This window comes from Suricata suricatta, chromosome 9 (genome assembly GCF_006229205.1).
Source record: "Suricata suricatta isolate VVHF042 chromosome 9, meerkat_22Aug2017_6uvM2_HiC, whole genome shotgun sequence".
Lineage (NCBI taxonomy): Eukaryota > Metazoa > Chordata > Mammalia > Carnivora > Herpestidae > Suricata > Suricata suricatta.
In genome coordinates, this window is record NC_043708.1 from 113,934,049 (window position 1) to 113,949,962 (window position 15,914).

General features: G+C 37.5%; 1 protein-coding gene across 3 annotated transcripts in view; it reads left to right on the top strand.

Moving 5' to 3' along the window:
* The window catches only part of HERC2 (HECT and RLD domain containing E3 ubiquitin protein ligase 2), a 295,601-nt gene that overhangs the window by 186,523 nt on the left and 93,164 nt on the right, over positions 1-15,914 (top strand). For all 3 annotated transcript variants that reach the window (XM_029953017.1, XM_029953018.1, XM_029953019.1), the window contains exons 45-52: positions 2,201-2,343; positions 6,331-6,598; positions 6,745-6,881; positions 7,357-7,455; positions 9,106-9,274; positions 9,377-9,502; positions 12,038-12,146; positions 12,264-12,403. In XM_029953017.1, coding sequence (XP_029808877.1) covers positions 2,201-2,343; positions 6,331-6,598; positions 6,745-6,881; positions 7,357-7,455; positions 9,106-9,274; positions 9,377-9,502; positions 12,038-12,146; positions 12,264-12,403 — 1,191 coding nt within the window. The remainder of the gene's footprint in view (positions 1-2,200; positions 2,344-6,330; positions 6,599-6,744; positions 6,882-7,356; positions 7,456-9,105; positions 9,275-9,376; positions 9,503-12,037; positions 12,147-12,263; positions 12,404-15,914) is intronic.

Here is a 15,914-nt window from a genome sequence, read left to right on the forward strand (position 1 = left end):
TTTTTATTAAGAAAGGGTGCTGTAATTTGTCAAATGCTTTTTCTGCATCTATCGACAGGATCATATGGGTTTTTTCCCCTTCTTTTGTTAATGTGCTGGATCACATTGATGGATTTGCGAAAATTGAACCAGCCCTGTAACCCAGGAATGAATCCCACTTGATCATGATGGATAATTCTTTTTATATGCTGATGAATTCGATTTGCTAGTATCCTGTTGAGTATTTTTGTATCTGTATTCATTAAGGATATTGGTCTGTAGTTCTCTTTTTTTGCTGAGGCTTTGTCTGGTTTGGGTCAAGGTGATGCTGGCTTCGTAGAATGAGTTAGGAAGTTTTCCTTCTATTTCTATTTTTTGGAATAGTTTGAGAAGAATGGGTATGAGCTCTGCTTTAAATGTCTGGTAGAATTCCCCTGGGAAGCCATCTGGCCCTGGGCTCTTATTCGTTGGGGGATTTTTGATCAGGGATTTGATTTCTTCACTGGTTATTGGTCTATTCATGCTTTCTATCCCTTCCCGTTTGAATTTTGGCCGTGCATGTACATTTAGGAATTTGTACATTTCTTCTGTCTTGTCCAGTTTGTTGGCATATAATTTTTTATAATAATCTCTGATGATTGCTTGTATTTCTAAGGGATTGGTTGTAATAGATCCTTTTTAATTCATGATTCTGTCTATCTGGGTGCTCTCTCGTTTCTTTCTGAGGAGCCTGGGTAGAGGTTTATGGATTTTGTTTATTTTTTCAAAGAACCAACTCTTGGTTTCATTGATCTGCTCGACTGTTCTTTTGTATTCTATATTGTTTATTTCTGCCCTGATCTTTATTATTTCTTTTCTTCTGCTGGGTTTGGGGTGCTCTTTCTGCTTCCCTTCTAGTTCCAGTAGGTGCTCTGTTAAATTTTGTATTTGCGCTTTTTCTAATTTGTTGAGATTGGCTGGTGTTAAGTGTATTTGAAAAAGGAAGGCCATGGAGGTCAGAGAATTGCTTTTGTATCAAGTGATGAGGTGTGTTCTGGGGGACAGCATAAAAGATGGAAAGATGGTTCCAGTAGATACTGTGACAGTGAAAAGTCAACGATGGCTGAAGTTTCAAGCTTGAGCTACAGGGAGGATAGAAGGGAGTGCTTTTGGCAAAGATTAGAAAGTCTAGTATAGTGTGCAATTTTTTATTAATCTTAAGAGGGTATTGTGAATTTAATTTTAATGTGCTGAGTATAAGGTAAATCTAATTAAAGTGCAGATTTATTCTGTGTTAGACAGTAGGGACCTTGAAAACTATTCATAATTGTAGAAGATCAAGAAACCAGAGCCCAGGGAATTGGACTGGCTGCTCTCTGGTTACCCCGATGAGTAGGTCTGTAGGAACTGAATCAATCTCACGCTTGGGATAGAGTAAATGCTTTAGACAGAGCTTTGTAGAGCAGGGCTTGACAAATTACCATGGCTACCTGTTTTTATAAAGTTTATGGGAACACAGCTGCATCTACTTATTTACATGTCATCTTAGGCAGTTTTCACTCTTCAGTGGCAGAGTTGAGTAGCTGTGACAGACCATGCAGCTGGTAAGCTTGAAGTGTTTACTCTCTGTCCCTTTAAGAGAAAGATCTTCCAGTCCTTGCTCTAGAGGATTAGTTGAAGTTGTCATCAAACCAACCAGCAATCTTAAATGAGTGAATGTGCTTGCTCCAAGCTGTGGGATTCAGGGGGCCTGTGGCAAAGAGCAAGTGCTAAATGCTCACTCAAAGCTGCTCATAGATTAAAACAGACAAAAAGATGTTATCCTGACCATACAGCATATCTGGAATTGGTGTTTGTTTATGGTCTGAACAAGCATTAGCAGGAAAAGCCAAGGCTAAAAATAAAACAGGAGTGTCCATAGAAGGTGTTTCTGAAGCAATGAGTATGCACCAAGGAAGAGAAGGTATAAGAACTGGACAAAAGGCAGAAATTTGGAAGGTAGCTTCTTTTTTGGCTCTGAAGAAACAGATGAACCAATAAAGGACAGATGCCAAAAAGCAGGGAGTAGACAATTTTTTAGAGTGTAATTTTTTATATCTGAGCCTTGAAGATTTTGATCATCTGGTGCTTGAAGAATTAGAGATCATATTCACTTTAACGTGTTTAGTGCATCATCTTTAATAGTAAAGAGATGTTAGAAGTTGAAAATGTGATGTCATACATATTTTGTTTTTAAATTCAGATGATGGAGCAGCTGCATCCCCTGACCTTGGGGACATGTCTCCTGAAGGGCCACAGCCTCCGATGATCCTCTTGCAGCAGTTACTGGCCTCAGCTACCCAGCCATCTCCAGTGAAGGCCATATTTGACAAACAGGAGCTAGAGGTACAGTAACAGCTCCACAATTTTAATCTGGCACACTAAATTGGGAATAGTTTTTTTATTAGATGTGTATTTTCTTAAGGATATATTCTGAATTTTAAACAATATGCTAAAACAATTCTTATGACTAGTTAGGCTTTAACCATGTTTGTCATAGAACATTATAATACTATCTAGAGGATGAATGAGTTAAGTCTACCTTAGTTTGGATATGTGTGAATTCTTTGAAAAAGTTAATGAGATTCATCATGGGTCAGATGCTTAAATATTCACGGCATGATCTTTTTCTAGGAAATACTGTTATTGAAGGAGCCCATTAGACCTTGGGATATTGCACTGGCATGTTTGTTCCACTCAGTGCAAAGGCTTTTTTGGGCATGCACTGTTACCGCCAGGCTCTTGGTTTTTGCTATGTTGCAGAGCACATGTGCTGCATCGTGTAGTTTGGCTGTGGGCATGTTTCCGCAAAAGAGACAACATGTGATCAGGTCTATAAGTGATGGGGACTTTCATGGCCTACAACATGAGAAATTAGATGTTTCTAAAAATCCTTCTTTCTGTGTAATATGTAAAAAACTCTGGGTAAAATATCAAAGACAAGACCAAGCCTTGAGTGCTCAATTTGGCAGGCAGAATATACCCTAATAGAAATTCTCTGAGACCAAGGGTGCAGGGAGTTGGGATCCAAAGTGAGGAAGCAGCTGTATCAGGATGATGGGAGGGCTGACAGTATTCCCTGAGTGAGGTAGGAAGAAGGTGGGATACAAAGGAAGAAGGCAAGAAGTTTTGAGCATGAGAATAGGGAGCAGTACAGTGCCTTCTTTGAACTGGCCCGAATACCAACTACTTGCTAGGTCTAAAAACTGCTAAGATGAGAGGTCAGGTTCGAGTGGCCACAGAACAGCAGTGTTTATAGTCACTTGTAGAGATAAAAAGAGAGCAATGAGAGCACTTAAAGAATGAGTTGGGCAGAATGTAACCTAGAATCACACTGGGAGGTGCCCAGTGTCAAGAGGAAAGAGGTGGAAGCAAACAAGGAAACATAAAGTTACCCTTTAAGAATTGGGAAGGACAGGGCCCCTGGGTGGTTCAGTTGGTTAAGTGTCCGACTTTGGCTCAGGTCATGATCTCACGGTTCGTAGGTTCGAGCTCTGCATCGGGCTCTGTGCTGACAACTAGCTCAGAGCCTGGAGCCTGTCTTTGGATTCTGTGTCTCTCTCTCTCTCTCTGATCCTCCTCTGCTCACACTGTCTTTCTCTCTCAAAAATAAATAATAATAAAAAAATTTTTTTAATTAAAGAAAAAAAAAGAATTGGGAAGGACTACCAAAGAGAGCTCTTTCGTTGTCTTGTCTCCAGTGATTCTGATGGAAGTTCAACCATCATTCTTATTGTTCTGTTTGAAGTGCCTTTTTTCCCCTCCTTCTGGCTAAACTTAATATTTTGTGATTTGTTTGTTTTTTTGTTTTGCTTTCTCTAGTTTGACTAAGCCATGTACCTATGTAGTAGTGTTTTTCCCCCTTCCTCTTGGGATATGTTTAAGTCACTTGCATCTCTGGCTTGAAATTTCCCCCCCACCAAATTTGGAAACTCGTTCACTATATTTTCCTGTCCTGTTCTTTGCTAAGACTACTATTACACATATATGAGATTATTAATGAATACCTGTTTGTTTTGTAGGTCTTTTTCTCTTGGTTAATCAGCTGGGCTAATTGTATGGATCTGTTTTCAGTGTCAGGCTGTTCTGCTTTGTTGGGTCTAAATCTGCTCTATGCCATCTAAGAAAGTCTTTATATTTTCATATCTCACATTTCCTTTTGGTTCTTATTTTATAGCTCCGTAGCTCTCCTGACAGTTCTTATCTCTTTACTCTCTATTTATTTTACTGTATGTGTATTTAAAACATATTCCTGATAGTTATATTAAATTTCTTATTTGCTAATTTTAACACCAGGGCCAGCTGTCAGTCTGCTACTATTGGCAGTTTTTTCTCTTGATTATAGTCAGTTATTATTTCTGCTTCACATATCTGTAGTTAGTATATTCTGGATGTTTTATTTATTTTTTTAAATGTTTACTTACTTTAAAAAATTTTTTAATGTTTATTCATTTCTGAGAGACAGAGAGAGAGCATGAGCAGGTGAGACAGAGAGAGAAGGAGACACAGAATTCAAAATAGGCTCCAGGCTCTGTGCTGTCTGCACAGAGCTTCCTGTGGGGCTTGAACTCATGAACCACGAGATCATGACCTGAGCTGAAGTCAGATGCTCAGTCGACTGAGCAACCCAGGTGCCTCAATATTTACTTATTTTTGAGAGAGAGAATGTGAGCATGCACGGGAGTGGGGGAGGGGCAAAAAAGGGGGGGGGCAGAAGATCAAGGTAGGCTCCATGTTGTTGACAGCAGAGAGCCTGATGTGGGGCTCAAACTCATGAACTGTGAGATCATGACCTTAAGCCGAAGTTGGCATCTTAATCGATTGAGCCACCCAGACACCCTGGTGTTTTAGATATTATATTGTATTGGCTCTGTGTTCTGTCATATTTTCTGGAGAATGTAGAATGTTATGGAGGCTTAGTTCTAGACTTTTTAAATGGTGGTTTACTTTTGTGTTGCCCTTAGTCTTGGTTTCTGTATTCTAATTCTGCTGGTTTTAGAGTCATTTCTGAGGTTTCAGTGGAAACCTTTACACCTTGACCAACTCCATCTAACTTGGTTGGACTGGGACTTCAGACTGTCTCCCTAGCATTGTATAGCTATAGAATCCCTCTAGCCTTCCTAGCAGTTCCTTTATGCTGGGTTCTTCAGCGTCTCACAAATGCTCAGTTTTGGAAGCAGTCAAGAATTTGGGATAGTTTGTATCCACATTTTGTGATTTCTCCCTCACTTCTGATAGCTTTGGCAGGACTGAATTCCAGCTTCTGACTACAGTCTAATAACACTGCCCGGTCGGCTTGCCTTCTGGCTTCCCTTGTGGTCAAGGGTTGCACATGTTCCAGTTTTGATTGTTTTTGCTCTTCTCCCAGACCTTCAAACTGTTTTTAAAGATATTTTGTCCGGGGTTCATAGTTATTATCAGTAGAGGTTTATCCCAGTGTACCGTAACTCCCCATTATCAGAACCAGGACTCTTAACTCAGTCTGGTTCTGAATTGTAAGATTTTAGGATGAAGACCTCCGTTGTGAGTTATTCACACTTCACAGCAAAACCCTGGGTTTTTGACACTTCCTAAGCACTGGAAGGCTTAATGGCTTATTTTCTTTTTATTCCTTCCTCAGATGATCAGTTTTAAAAAAAATAGCCCTATGAGAGTAAATAGAGATGACAAGCAGAGTGTTGCCAAGTAGTTCAGGGAACCAGTTGTGTATACAGAGAGCAGGGAGTCCCAACTATAACCTCAGTAATGCATATATTCATTGATTGTGATTTGCTTCCCAATATTCTTGATTTCACTTATTTTTTTTTTAAATACCATATTTAATTCTCAGAGTGGTTCTTTTACCCTTGAATCATTGAAAGTTGATTTGATGGTACATGAGAGAATTCCATGTCATCTCTGACTTGTCTTTCAGAGGAAGAGAACAGGAGACTATGGACACTGCCTGGTCATGGGGAGGGGGTGAGGGACTCTTTTCTCATCTATCCTCTCTCACTCTCCATTTAACTTGCTCAGCTTGTTTCCCCTACTCAGAGCGGCTGTGAAGTTTTCTTTAGTGGACACAGATAACTGGCTAATTTCCTGGGCTCTGTGTATGCTGCAGCAGGAGTTATTTGACCATCACATCTTTCCTTTGCATTAAACTATGAAAGGTGTCTTTGTTATTTGTTGTTAACATGTTTTATCCATTCATTTAAAAGTAACACATGTAAGGTCTGAATTTTCTATACTTTTGTACTGCATTTCATAGTGGAAGTTTGTAATTTCCATTTTCTTAGACTGCTTAAGTCTCTTGACTTTGCAAACTTCCCAGCTCTACTATTATTTGTCCAGGCTGCAGCACTGGCCGTGTGTCAGTGTTTGGCTGTGGAGTCCACTCACCCGTCAAGCCCCATCTTTGAAGACTGCTGCTCCAGTGAGGCCACTATGCCTGTCCCTGTACAGCATGTTCGCCCTGTCAGAGCGAAGAAGCGCAAACAGTCACCTGCTCCTGCTCTGCCTATTGTGGTTCAACTCATGGAAATGGGATTTCCTAGAAGGAACATAGAGTTTGCACTGAAGTCACTCACTGGTGCCTCTGGGAATGCTGCTGGCTTGCCAGGTATTTTGTTTTCCTTGTGTGTGTTTCACTTAATGTGCCCACATATTTGTTTGTGGGTTTATTTTGAGATGCTCACACCAGAGGCCTATGGGAAAGTGGGTGCTATGGATTCTCACTGTGGGTGTGCTGTGTGTGCTTGCTTGTAGGCGTGGAGGCCTTGGTTGGGTGGCTGCTGGACCATGCTGATGTGCAGGTCACAGATCTCTCGGATGCAGACACAGGGTCTGAGGAGTGTTCAGATGAGGAGGTGGTGGAGGATATGGACGATGCGGCCTATGCTGTGGTCAGTGCCTCCTGTGTGGTTGCCCCACTGCCTGTGTCTACCTGTCCTGTGCTCTGTGTTTCCTATATGCTGTTTCATGAGGTCTCTGTGCGGTTCTGCCTGGCACACAGTAAACCTGCTAATTGTGCCATAATTACTTTAGCTATAAAACAGACCCTTGTTCCAACATCTAATGATGTGGGGTAGCCATTAGAAGATACTTTATTTAAAAAGCATGTTTTCTATGACATAGTGACTTCTGATTTCAGTAAATTATTTCATGAGATTAATTTGGAAATGTCTCAGAAATTTTCTATACTTTTAGCTTTTGAGATTCATTCTGTTTACCATATTGTGTCTTTTAACATGAAGAATTTTATAGTAAAGATATAGGATAATATTTCACACTTTATTTTTTAATATTAAAGATTTTACATACTTTATAAGTAGGTTTTTCTGGCTTACATTTTTTTAAAAATATATTTATCTTTTGTAGTCTACTGGTGCTGTCGTAACAGAGAGTCAGACATACAAAAAACGAGCTGATTTCTTGAGTAATGATGATTATGCTGTCTATGTGAGAGAGAATATTCAGGTGAGTAAATGTCTTAGGCTGGAGCCTTGCTCAGGTTTTCAGTCAGCAGAGGCCTACTGAAGGAGGGCACAGGACCCAGCAGGGAGGCAGAGGACAGAGGAAGAGAAGATGAGCAAGGCGTGCCAGAGCTAGAGGGCCATGGCACAGAGACCTGTGCTTCTCAATTATTCTCATTCTGGAAATTTTTAAAAAATCTACTTTTGCTTGTTTTTTTTTATATCATTCTTACTCCCATTCTGTTTTTAAAATCTAGTTAGGATTTTTATGTAGTCCTTTATGCATCTTACATACTTTCTTTTCTTGTTTTAATTCTTTGTTCTAGTTAGAAGACTTAAGAGAAAATTCCAGAAATCATCTCACTTAATCTGTAAATCTGTTAATATGCATTCCTAATACATAAAGGATTTTTTGTTTTGTTTTGATTTGTTTTCTCTTTGTTTTTTTGGTGAGCTCTACACCCAGCATAGGGCTTGAACTCACAACCCTGAGATCAAGAATTCCAAAAATCCATGCTCTACCAACTGAGCCAGCCAGGCGCCCCAGTAAAGGATTTGTTTATAACATAACAACATTATTGTTACCAAACATTAGCTAAGAAAATAAACAATAATTCTATAATATCATGTCCAGTGCTTGCTCAGATTTTCCCACTTTTCTCAGAAATTGCTTTTTGAAACAGTAACATTTTTGAATTTGGATACAAACAAGGTCATACACTTTACATTTGGGTGATGTTTCTCTGAAGTGTCTTTTGACCTGGAACTGTTTCCCCCTCCCTTTTTTTTCTCCTTTTCATGTCATTTATTTGTGGCTGCTTCCTCCCTCCTCTGCATCTCCTGTAAAGTGAGAATAAGGGCTGGTGGGGTGGAGGAGCTCTTGAATTCGGCAGTGTCTTAGGCACAAATGCATCATATGGACCAAAATGCAGTGTTACGGTTAGGTCTTGCTAGTCTATTCATTCCATCCACTAAGTTCTCTTGTTCATTTTGGCACTTTGATATTCATTTTTGTTACCACCCAGACTCTTCATGAGGGGTTGTACAATAGTGATTTTCTAACTTTGTCATGCCTTCCAAATTTATTAGCTGGAGTTTATTCTTTGAAGAATGCTTTTTAAAATCAACTGTAGCTATTCTTTTTTTTTTTTCTTTTATGGTTTATTGTCAGGTTGGTTTCCATGGAATACCCAGTGCTCATCCCAACAAGAGCCCTCCTACATTCCCATCACCCCCTTCTTTGTAATACAGTTTATATAGGAAAGACAGAATAAGTGCTTGCTTTTTGTTTTTATTTTTTTTGTTTTTGCTTTATCAATTTTCAGAATGGTGAATTGGTGCCATGGAACTTAACACAGGTGACCAAGAACCTTTGCTTATTATCATTGTGATTAGTCTTTTAGATTCTTTTGAGTGAACACATTAATCTTTGAGCACTCCTTTGCTTTATGGCATAAGTTGATCCACATTCATCTTGTGTATTTCCTGTCCCAGATGTTGAGCCAGCAAGTTTTCTAAAGAGCCTTTGTTCCACTTAGTATAAAATGATTTTGAGAGTACACTCAGTGCTAGAGGAAATCATTTCTTAGATAATGCTACTTATAATTGTTTATCTATACACTGGACTGTATTTTTAATTTATTTTTAATCTTAGGTGGGAATGATGGTTAGATGCTGTCGAACATATGAAGAAGTGTGTGAAGGAGACGTGGGCAAAGTTATTAAATTGGATAGAGACGGATTACATGACCTCAACGTGCAGTGTGATTGGCAGCAGAAAGGAGGCACTTACTGGGTTAGGTATATTCATGTGGAACTTATAGGTGAGCACATTCTCAAGTGAATTGTTTCACTTTTTCTTAATTAGCGACAGAGTTCCAAGGAATGAATAGTAATTATAGTTCACTTATTATTGTAATTTCTAGGCTATCCTCCACCAAGTTCTCCTTCTCACATTAAGATTGGTGATAAAGTTCGTGTCAAAGCCTCAGTCACCACACCAAAATACAAGTGGGGATCTGTGACTCATCAAAGTGTGGGGGTTGTGAAAGGTAATATTATCCAGGCAACAAAATTCCAGATGTTAGCTTTTCATCAGCTAATATGATAAACTCATTTTTGTTTCATTCAAGAGCAAGAAAAACAAATATGAAGAAAGCTTATGATATATAGTGTTTTTTTCTTGTCAGTGCTCTCTAGACCAGGAACACACCTATAGATGAACAGTCAGGTTTATTAACTCATTGCCACTTGTGAGGATGCATGCACTGGAAAATGGGGTGTCTCCATAGGTAGGTGTAGCAAAGGACTAATGGGATTTGTGTTGCATATTTTGGGAAAGGTTTAAAGGAAGTAATTTTAAGAATGAGTGTCTTAATAATTATCTGAAAGTCAGAAAGAATGGAGCTAGGATGAAGTTAATGATTGGCAAGAAAGCAGTTGTTCATATTAACCAGGATTGGGGTTTGGGGGAGGGTGTCTGGTTGTGTTTTTGTTTTGGATTGGATTTGAACTTGATCAGACATGATTAAAGAGTAGCTTTGGTTTTGTCTTGATCCATCCCAGTCACAGGGTAACCTTATATGATGTTGGTGTTCTGTAAGCTTGTTCTGTCATTTTGCCAAATGGCCTATATGTGAGTGTCTGGCCAACCCCCTCTGTCGGGGACTGTTTCTCTCTCTCTCTGCTGTATAAAAATTTAGGACTAAATTTAAGAAATGGAAAAGTGCAAATGATGGGATTTTGGAACTGGAAATACAAAATTCTTTTCAGTTTATGTTTAAATGTGATATTATTGAGATTTCAAATCAATCAACATACTTTAAAAGGTATACTATGTCCATTTGAACAATTACATGAGAAGTAATTAAAAATGCTTGTGGCTTTATTTTATCTTTAAATTCTTTTAATGCCATAAAGAGACCCTGTTTTGTTTTGTTTGAACCTTACATAGTACTGTCAAACACCTTAGATTAGAAGTGTCCATAATGGTGGTGCTTGTGTAGTGCGTGGGAGTCTTAGAATGTCTCAGATTACGTAAGAACAAGTGGCTCATTTAACATTTTACTTTAGTTTAACATTTTTCTTTACTTAAGAGGTTCTTAAAAGCTTTAGAAATCAGAACAGATTTATTTTATTTTATTTACTTAGGTTTTTATTATTGCATAGAGTGTTATATTAGCTTCAGGTGTACACCATAGTGATTCAACAATTCATTGTATTATACCGTGCTCACCATAGTGATTGTAGTTACCATCTATCACCATACAATGTTATTACAATATTATTGACTGTATTCTGTATCTTTCATCTCTGACTTTTTTATTTTGTAAGTGGAAGTCTGTTCTTTTTAAAATTTATTATTTTTAAAAATTTTATTGAAATCGAAGTTATTTTTTAAAAATTATTTAACATTTATATATTTTTGAGAGACAGAGGCAGACCATGAGTAGGGGAGGGGCAGAGAGGGAGATAGAGAATCTGAAGCAGGTTCCAGGCTCCGAGCTGTTTGTCAGCACAGAGCCCAACATGGGGCTCGAACTCAAACCAAGACATCATGACCTGAGCTGAAGTCAACGCTCAACCAAGTAGCCACCCAGGCACCCCTGAAATCCAAGTTCTAATATATACTGTTAAAATAATTTTAGGAGTAGGATTTAGTGATTCATCACTTACATATAACACCCATTGATCATCGCACAAGTGCCCTCCTTAGTACCCATCACCCATTTAGTCCATCCTCCCTACCCAGTATCTCTCAGACAACCCTCAGTTTGTTCTCTGTATTTAAGAATCTCTTATGATTTGTCTCCCTTTCTGTTTTTGTCTTATTTTTGCTTCCCTTTCCTTTTGTTCATCTGTTTTGTTTCTTAAATTCCACATGTCAGTGACATCATATGATAATTTTAATGTTTATTTTTGAGAGAGAGAGAGAAACAGAATGTGAGTGGGGTAAGGATAGACAGACAGACAGACAGACACACACACACACACACACACACACACACACACACACAACCAGAAGGAGGTTCCAGACTGAGCTGTTAGCTCAGAGCCTGATGCGGGGCTTGAACTCACGAACTATGAGATCATGATCTGAATAGAAGTCAAACACTTAACTGACATCCAGGCACCCCTCATATGATAAATTTTAAAAATAAGAACTTGGTGCAGAAGTTAATGTTTAGTAGCAGAACATTGTGAGTTTTATTTCCTAAGATATTAAATGGAGTTTTTGATATAATGAAAAACAAAGAAACTGTATTGTAGAACATTTCAAACATACACAAAGTGGAGAATATAGTGTAATGAGCCTCCATGTGCCAATCACCTGGCTTCAGCAGTTGTCAACCCTTGGACAAAGTTGTTTCATCCATGATCCTTGCCCTTGGTTATTTTAAAGCTAATCCCTTATTGACATCATGTATTAGTTCATCCATAAGTATCTCTCTAAAAGAGAAGTACTCTTGGTAAAACACAAATAACTACAATATAATTATCATATGACTAGTTCAGTATAGTTTTCATTTTAATTTTATGTTTTTATTGGTGACTATGATGTTTCATCAATTTCTATTGTGTCCTAGCTTTCAGCGCAAATGGAAAAGATGTCATTGTTGACTTCCCTCAACAGTCTCACTGGACTGGGCTGTTGTCTGAAATGGAGTTGGTGCCTAGTGTTCATCCTGGGGTTACGTGAGTTAATTTTTATATTGCTAGATTTGTTTTGGGGGAATGTTTTTCTTTGAATTAAATTTAATAAATGGCTTTATCTTTTTCTTATCAATTCAGTGTTGTTGTTGTTTTTAATAGGTGTGATGGCTGTCAGATGTTTCCTATCAATGGATCTAGATTCAAATGCAGAAACTGTGATGACTTTGATTTTTGTGAAACATGTTTTAAGACCAGAAAGCACAACATGAGGCATACATTTGGCAGAATGAATGAACCAGGTATGATAGAATGGTTGTTGTTGTTGTTTGTAAAATATTATTAATGAAATAATTATTGTGCACACATATGTATTTAGTTTACTCTTTAAAGGTCATGTTTAGGAGCACCTGGGTGACTCTGTTGGTTAAGCATCTGACTTCAGCTCAGGTCATGATCTCATAGTGTGTGGGTTGGAGCCCCGTGTCGGGCTCTGTGCTGACAGGAGCCTGCTTCAGATTCTGTGTCTCCCTGTCTCTCTGCCCTTCCCCACTCACTCTCTGTCTCTCAAAATAAAATAATAAAGGCATAAAAAAATAAAAATAAAAGAAAGGTCATGTTTATATGGTGAGCACTGCATAGTGTACACCGTAAAACAGGAAAGATGGTCTTACACACTTGATAACTTGGTATCTTTTTTCTCAAGCAATGGGGCACTGCAAGGATTGAATAACAGGCTTTCTTTACTGTATTCCATAAAGAACACTGAAAAGATCTCAAGAAACTAAGAAGTGTTTTATTCGATGGGGTGTGGAATTGGATAGATGGCAAGTGAGCCTTTTTATTTGTATGTCTAATTTTTTTAATTGTGGCAGAATATGTACAACGTAAAATTTGCCATTTTAATCCCTTTGAAGTGTGACAGTTCAGAGAATCTTGTACAAACATCACCACTATTTATTTCTAAAACTTTTTCACTGCTCCAAACAGAAACTCTGTACCATTAAGTAATAATTCCCCATTCTCTTCTCCAACCCCTGGCCACCTTTAATTTGCTTTCTCTCTCCATGAGTTTGATGACAATAGGTACCTCGTATAAGTGGAACCAAAATTTGCCTTTTTGTGTCTGGCTTATTTTATTTAGGCTTATGTTTCCAGGGTTTATCCATATTGTAGCATGTGTCAAAACTTCACTTCTTTTTATTTATTTATTTAAAAAAATGTTTTAAATCCGTATTTGAGAGATAGAGAGAGACAGAGCATGAGTTGGTGAGGGGCAGAGAGAGGGAGACACAGAATCTGAAGCAGGCTCCAGGCTCTGAGCTGTCAGCACAGAGTCCAGTGCAGGACTCAAACTCACAAACTGCGAGATCATGACCTGAGCCTAAGTCGGATGCCTAACCTACTGAACCTCCCAGGCGCCCCCAAACTTTACTTGTTTTTATAGCTGAACAACATTTCATTGTATGTACATACTACATGTTGTTTATCCATTCATCAGTTAGTGAATATTTGGGTTGTTTCTCTCTTTCGGCTATTATGAATATTGGTGTACAAATCCGTTTTGAGTCCTTGTTTTTAAAATTGGTAATGGAATTTCAGGGTCATATGGTGGTTCTTTAGCTTTTTGAGAAAATGCCAAAATTGGCTCCACCATTTTGTATTCCCACCACCAATATATAAGGGTTCACATTTCTCCATGTCCTTACCAACATTTGTTATTTTTCATTATTACTTTTTAAAATTACAGCCATCGATTTTTGTTTATTTGAGTTTCTCTAATGACAAATGACATCGAGCCTGTTTTCTTGTCATTTTGGCCATTTGTATATCTTTTTAGGCAATATGTCTATTTAAGTCCTTTGCGCACTAAAAATGCTCAGTCATTAATCTTTATTTTTGAGAGAGAGAGAGAGAGACAGAGACAGAGACAGAGAGACAGAGTGAGAGTGGGAGATGAAAAGAGGGAGACACAGAATCTGAAGCAGGCTCCAGGCTCTGAGTGGTCAGCACAGAGCCTGAAGAGAAGCTCGAACTCGTCAACTGTGAGATCATGACCTAAGCTGAAGTCGGTAGCTTAACTGGCTGAGCCACCCAGGCACCCCTTTTTAAAGTTTTTAAATGTTTATTTATTTTTTTGTCTTTTGCCCATTTTTAAACTTTTGATGTTGAGTTATAGAAATTCTTTAGATATTCTGCACATCAAACTGTATGAGATAGGTGATTTGCAAATATTTCATCTCCTTCTTTGGGTTGTCTTTTCACTTTCTTGATAGGCTTCTATGATGCATCAGTTTTTAATCTTAATGAAGTCCATTTAATCTATTATTCTGTGCATTTAGTGTCATATTTGCTTTTGGTGTAAATTTAAGAGATCATTGCTAAATCCAAAGTCTTGGATTAAGATTAATGCCTGTTTTTCTTTCTAAGAGTTTTAGCTCTTAAACTTAGGTTTTGATCCATTTTGAGTTAATTTTTGTACATCGTATAGTTTAAGAGCTCAGTTTCATTCACTACACATGTGTGCAGTTCAGTTTTCCAACACTTGTTTATTGAAAAGACTGTCCTTTCACCATTGAATGATCTTGGTACCCGTTTTGAAAATCAATTGATTATAGATGTGAGAGATTATTTTGGGCTCCCAATTCTCTTCTATTTTGCTTAGTCTTATGCCAGTCTGTTCTGTGTTTGCTTAGTCTTATGCCAGTAGCAAACCATATATTGTGATGATGATAACTTTGCAGTAAGTTTTTGAAATTGGGAATTTGTTCTTCTTTTTCAAGATTGTTTTAACTATTTGGTATCCCTTGAAATTCAATATGAATTTGGGGATGATATTTTGTTTTTATAAGCATTGTTTTTATAGGCATTGCATTGAATTTCCTTATTGCTTTGGCAGACTTATTTTAATAATATTAAGTCTTCCAATCAATGAACAAGGGATATCTTTTCCATTTATTTATTAGACCTTCTTTCAGCAGTTTGTCTTTCAGTAGTATTGTGTGATTTTTCAGTGTGTAAGTCTTGTGCCTCCTTGATTAAATTTATTCCTATGTATTTTTATGCCATATTAAATGGAATTCTTAATTTCCCTTTTGATTTTTTTGTTAATATATAGAAATATACACTACACTTTGAACACATTTTTTTTTGTTGTTGTTGAATTAGTATCTAGCAACTTTGCTGAATTTATTTATTGCCTTCTACTTTTTTTTTTGGTGTGGTTTCTTTTGTTCTACATATAAGATCATAGTATTTATGAGCCAAGATCATTTTACTTCTTCCTTTCTGATTTGAATGCCTGATATTTCTTTTTCCTTCTTTAATTAGTTCTTCCAGTACTAAGTTGAATGGAAGTGGCAAAGTTGGACATCCTTGTCCTACTCTGACCTTAGGGGGAAAGCTTTTAGTACATTAACCTTGAACATAATGTTAGCTGTGAGTTTTTCATTAATAGCCTTTGTCATGTTGAGGAAATTCCTGTCTAATTCTAATTTGTATTATTCTCTTATCTTTATGTAGAAGATTGGTAAAATTAGAGTTTTCTCTTTTCAAGGCTTACTTAGAATACTTTCTTTTTTTCTTGATCAGCCTGCCATGGGATTATCAATTTAATTATTCTCTCTCTTTCTTTTTCTTTTTCTTTAGTTTTTTTTCAGAGAGCTAAATTTTGGTTTGATTTGCTGTTTCTTACATCTTTATTCTTTCTTTTTGCTATGTAATTTGGATTTAGGTTAATTTTTTTCCTCCTATCTTGAGGTTAATGCTTATCTCATTTTCTCTCTGTCTTTTCTGATATATGAACTTTAATTT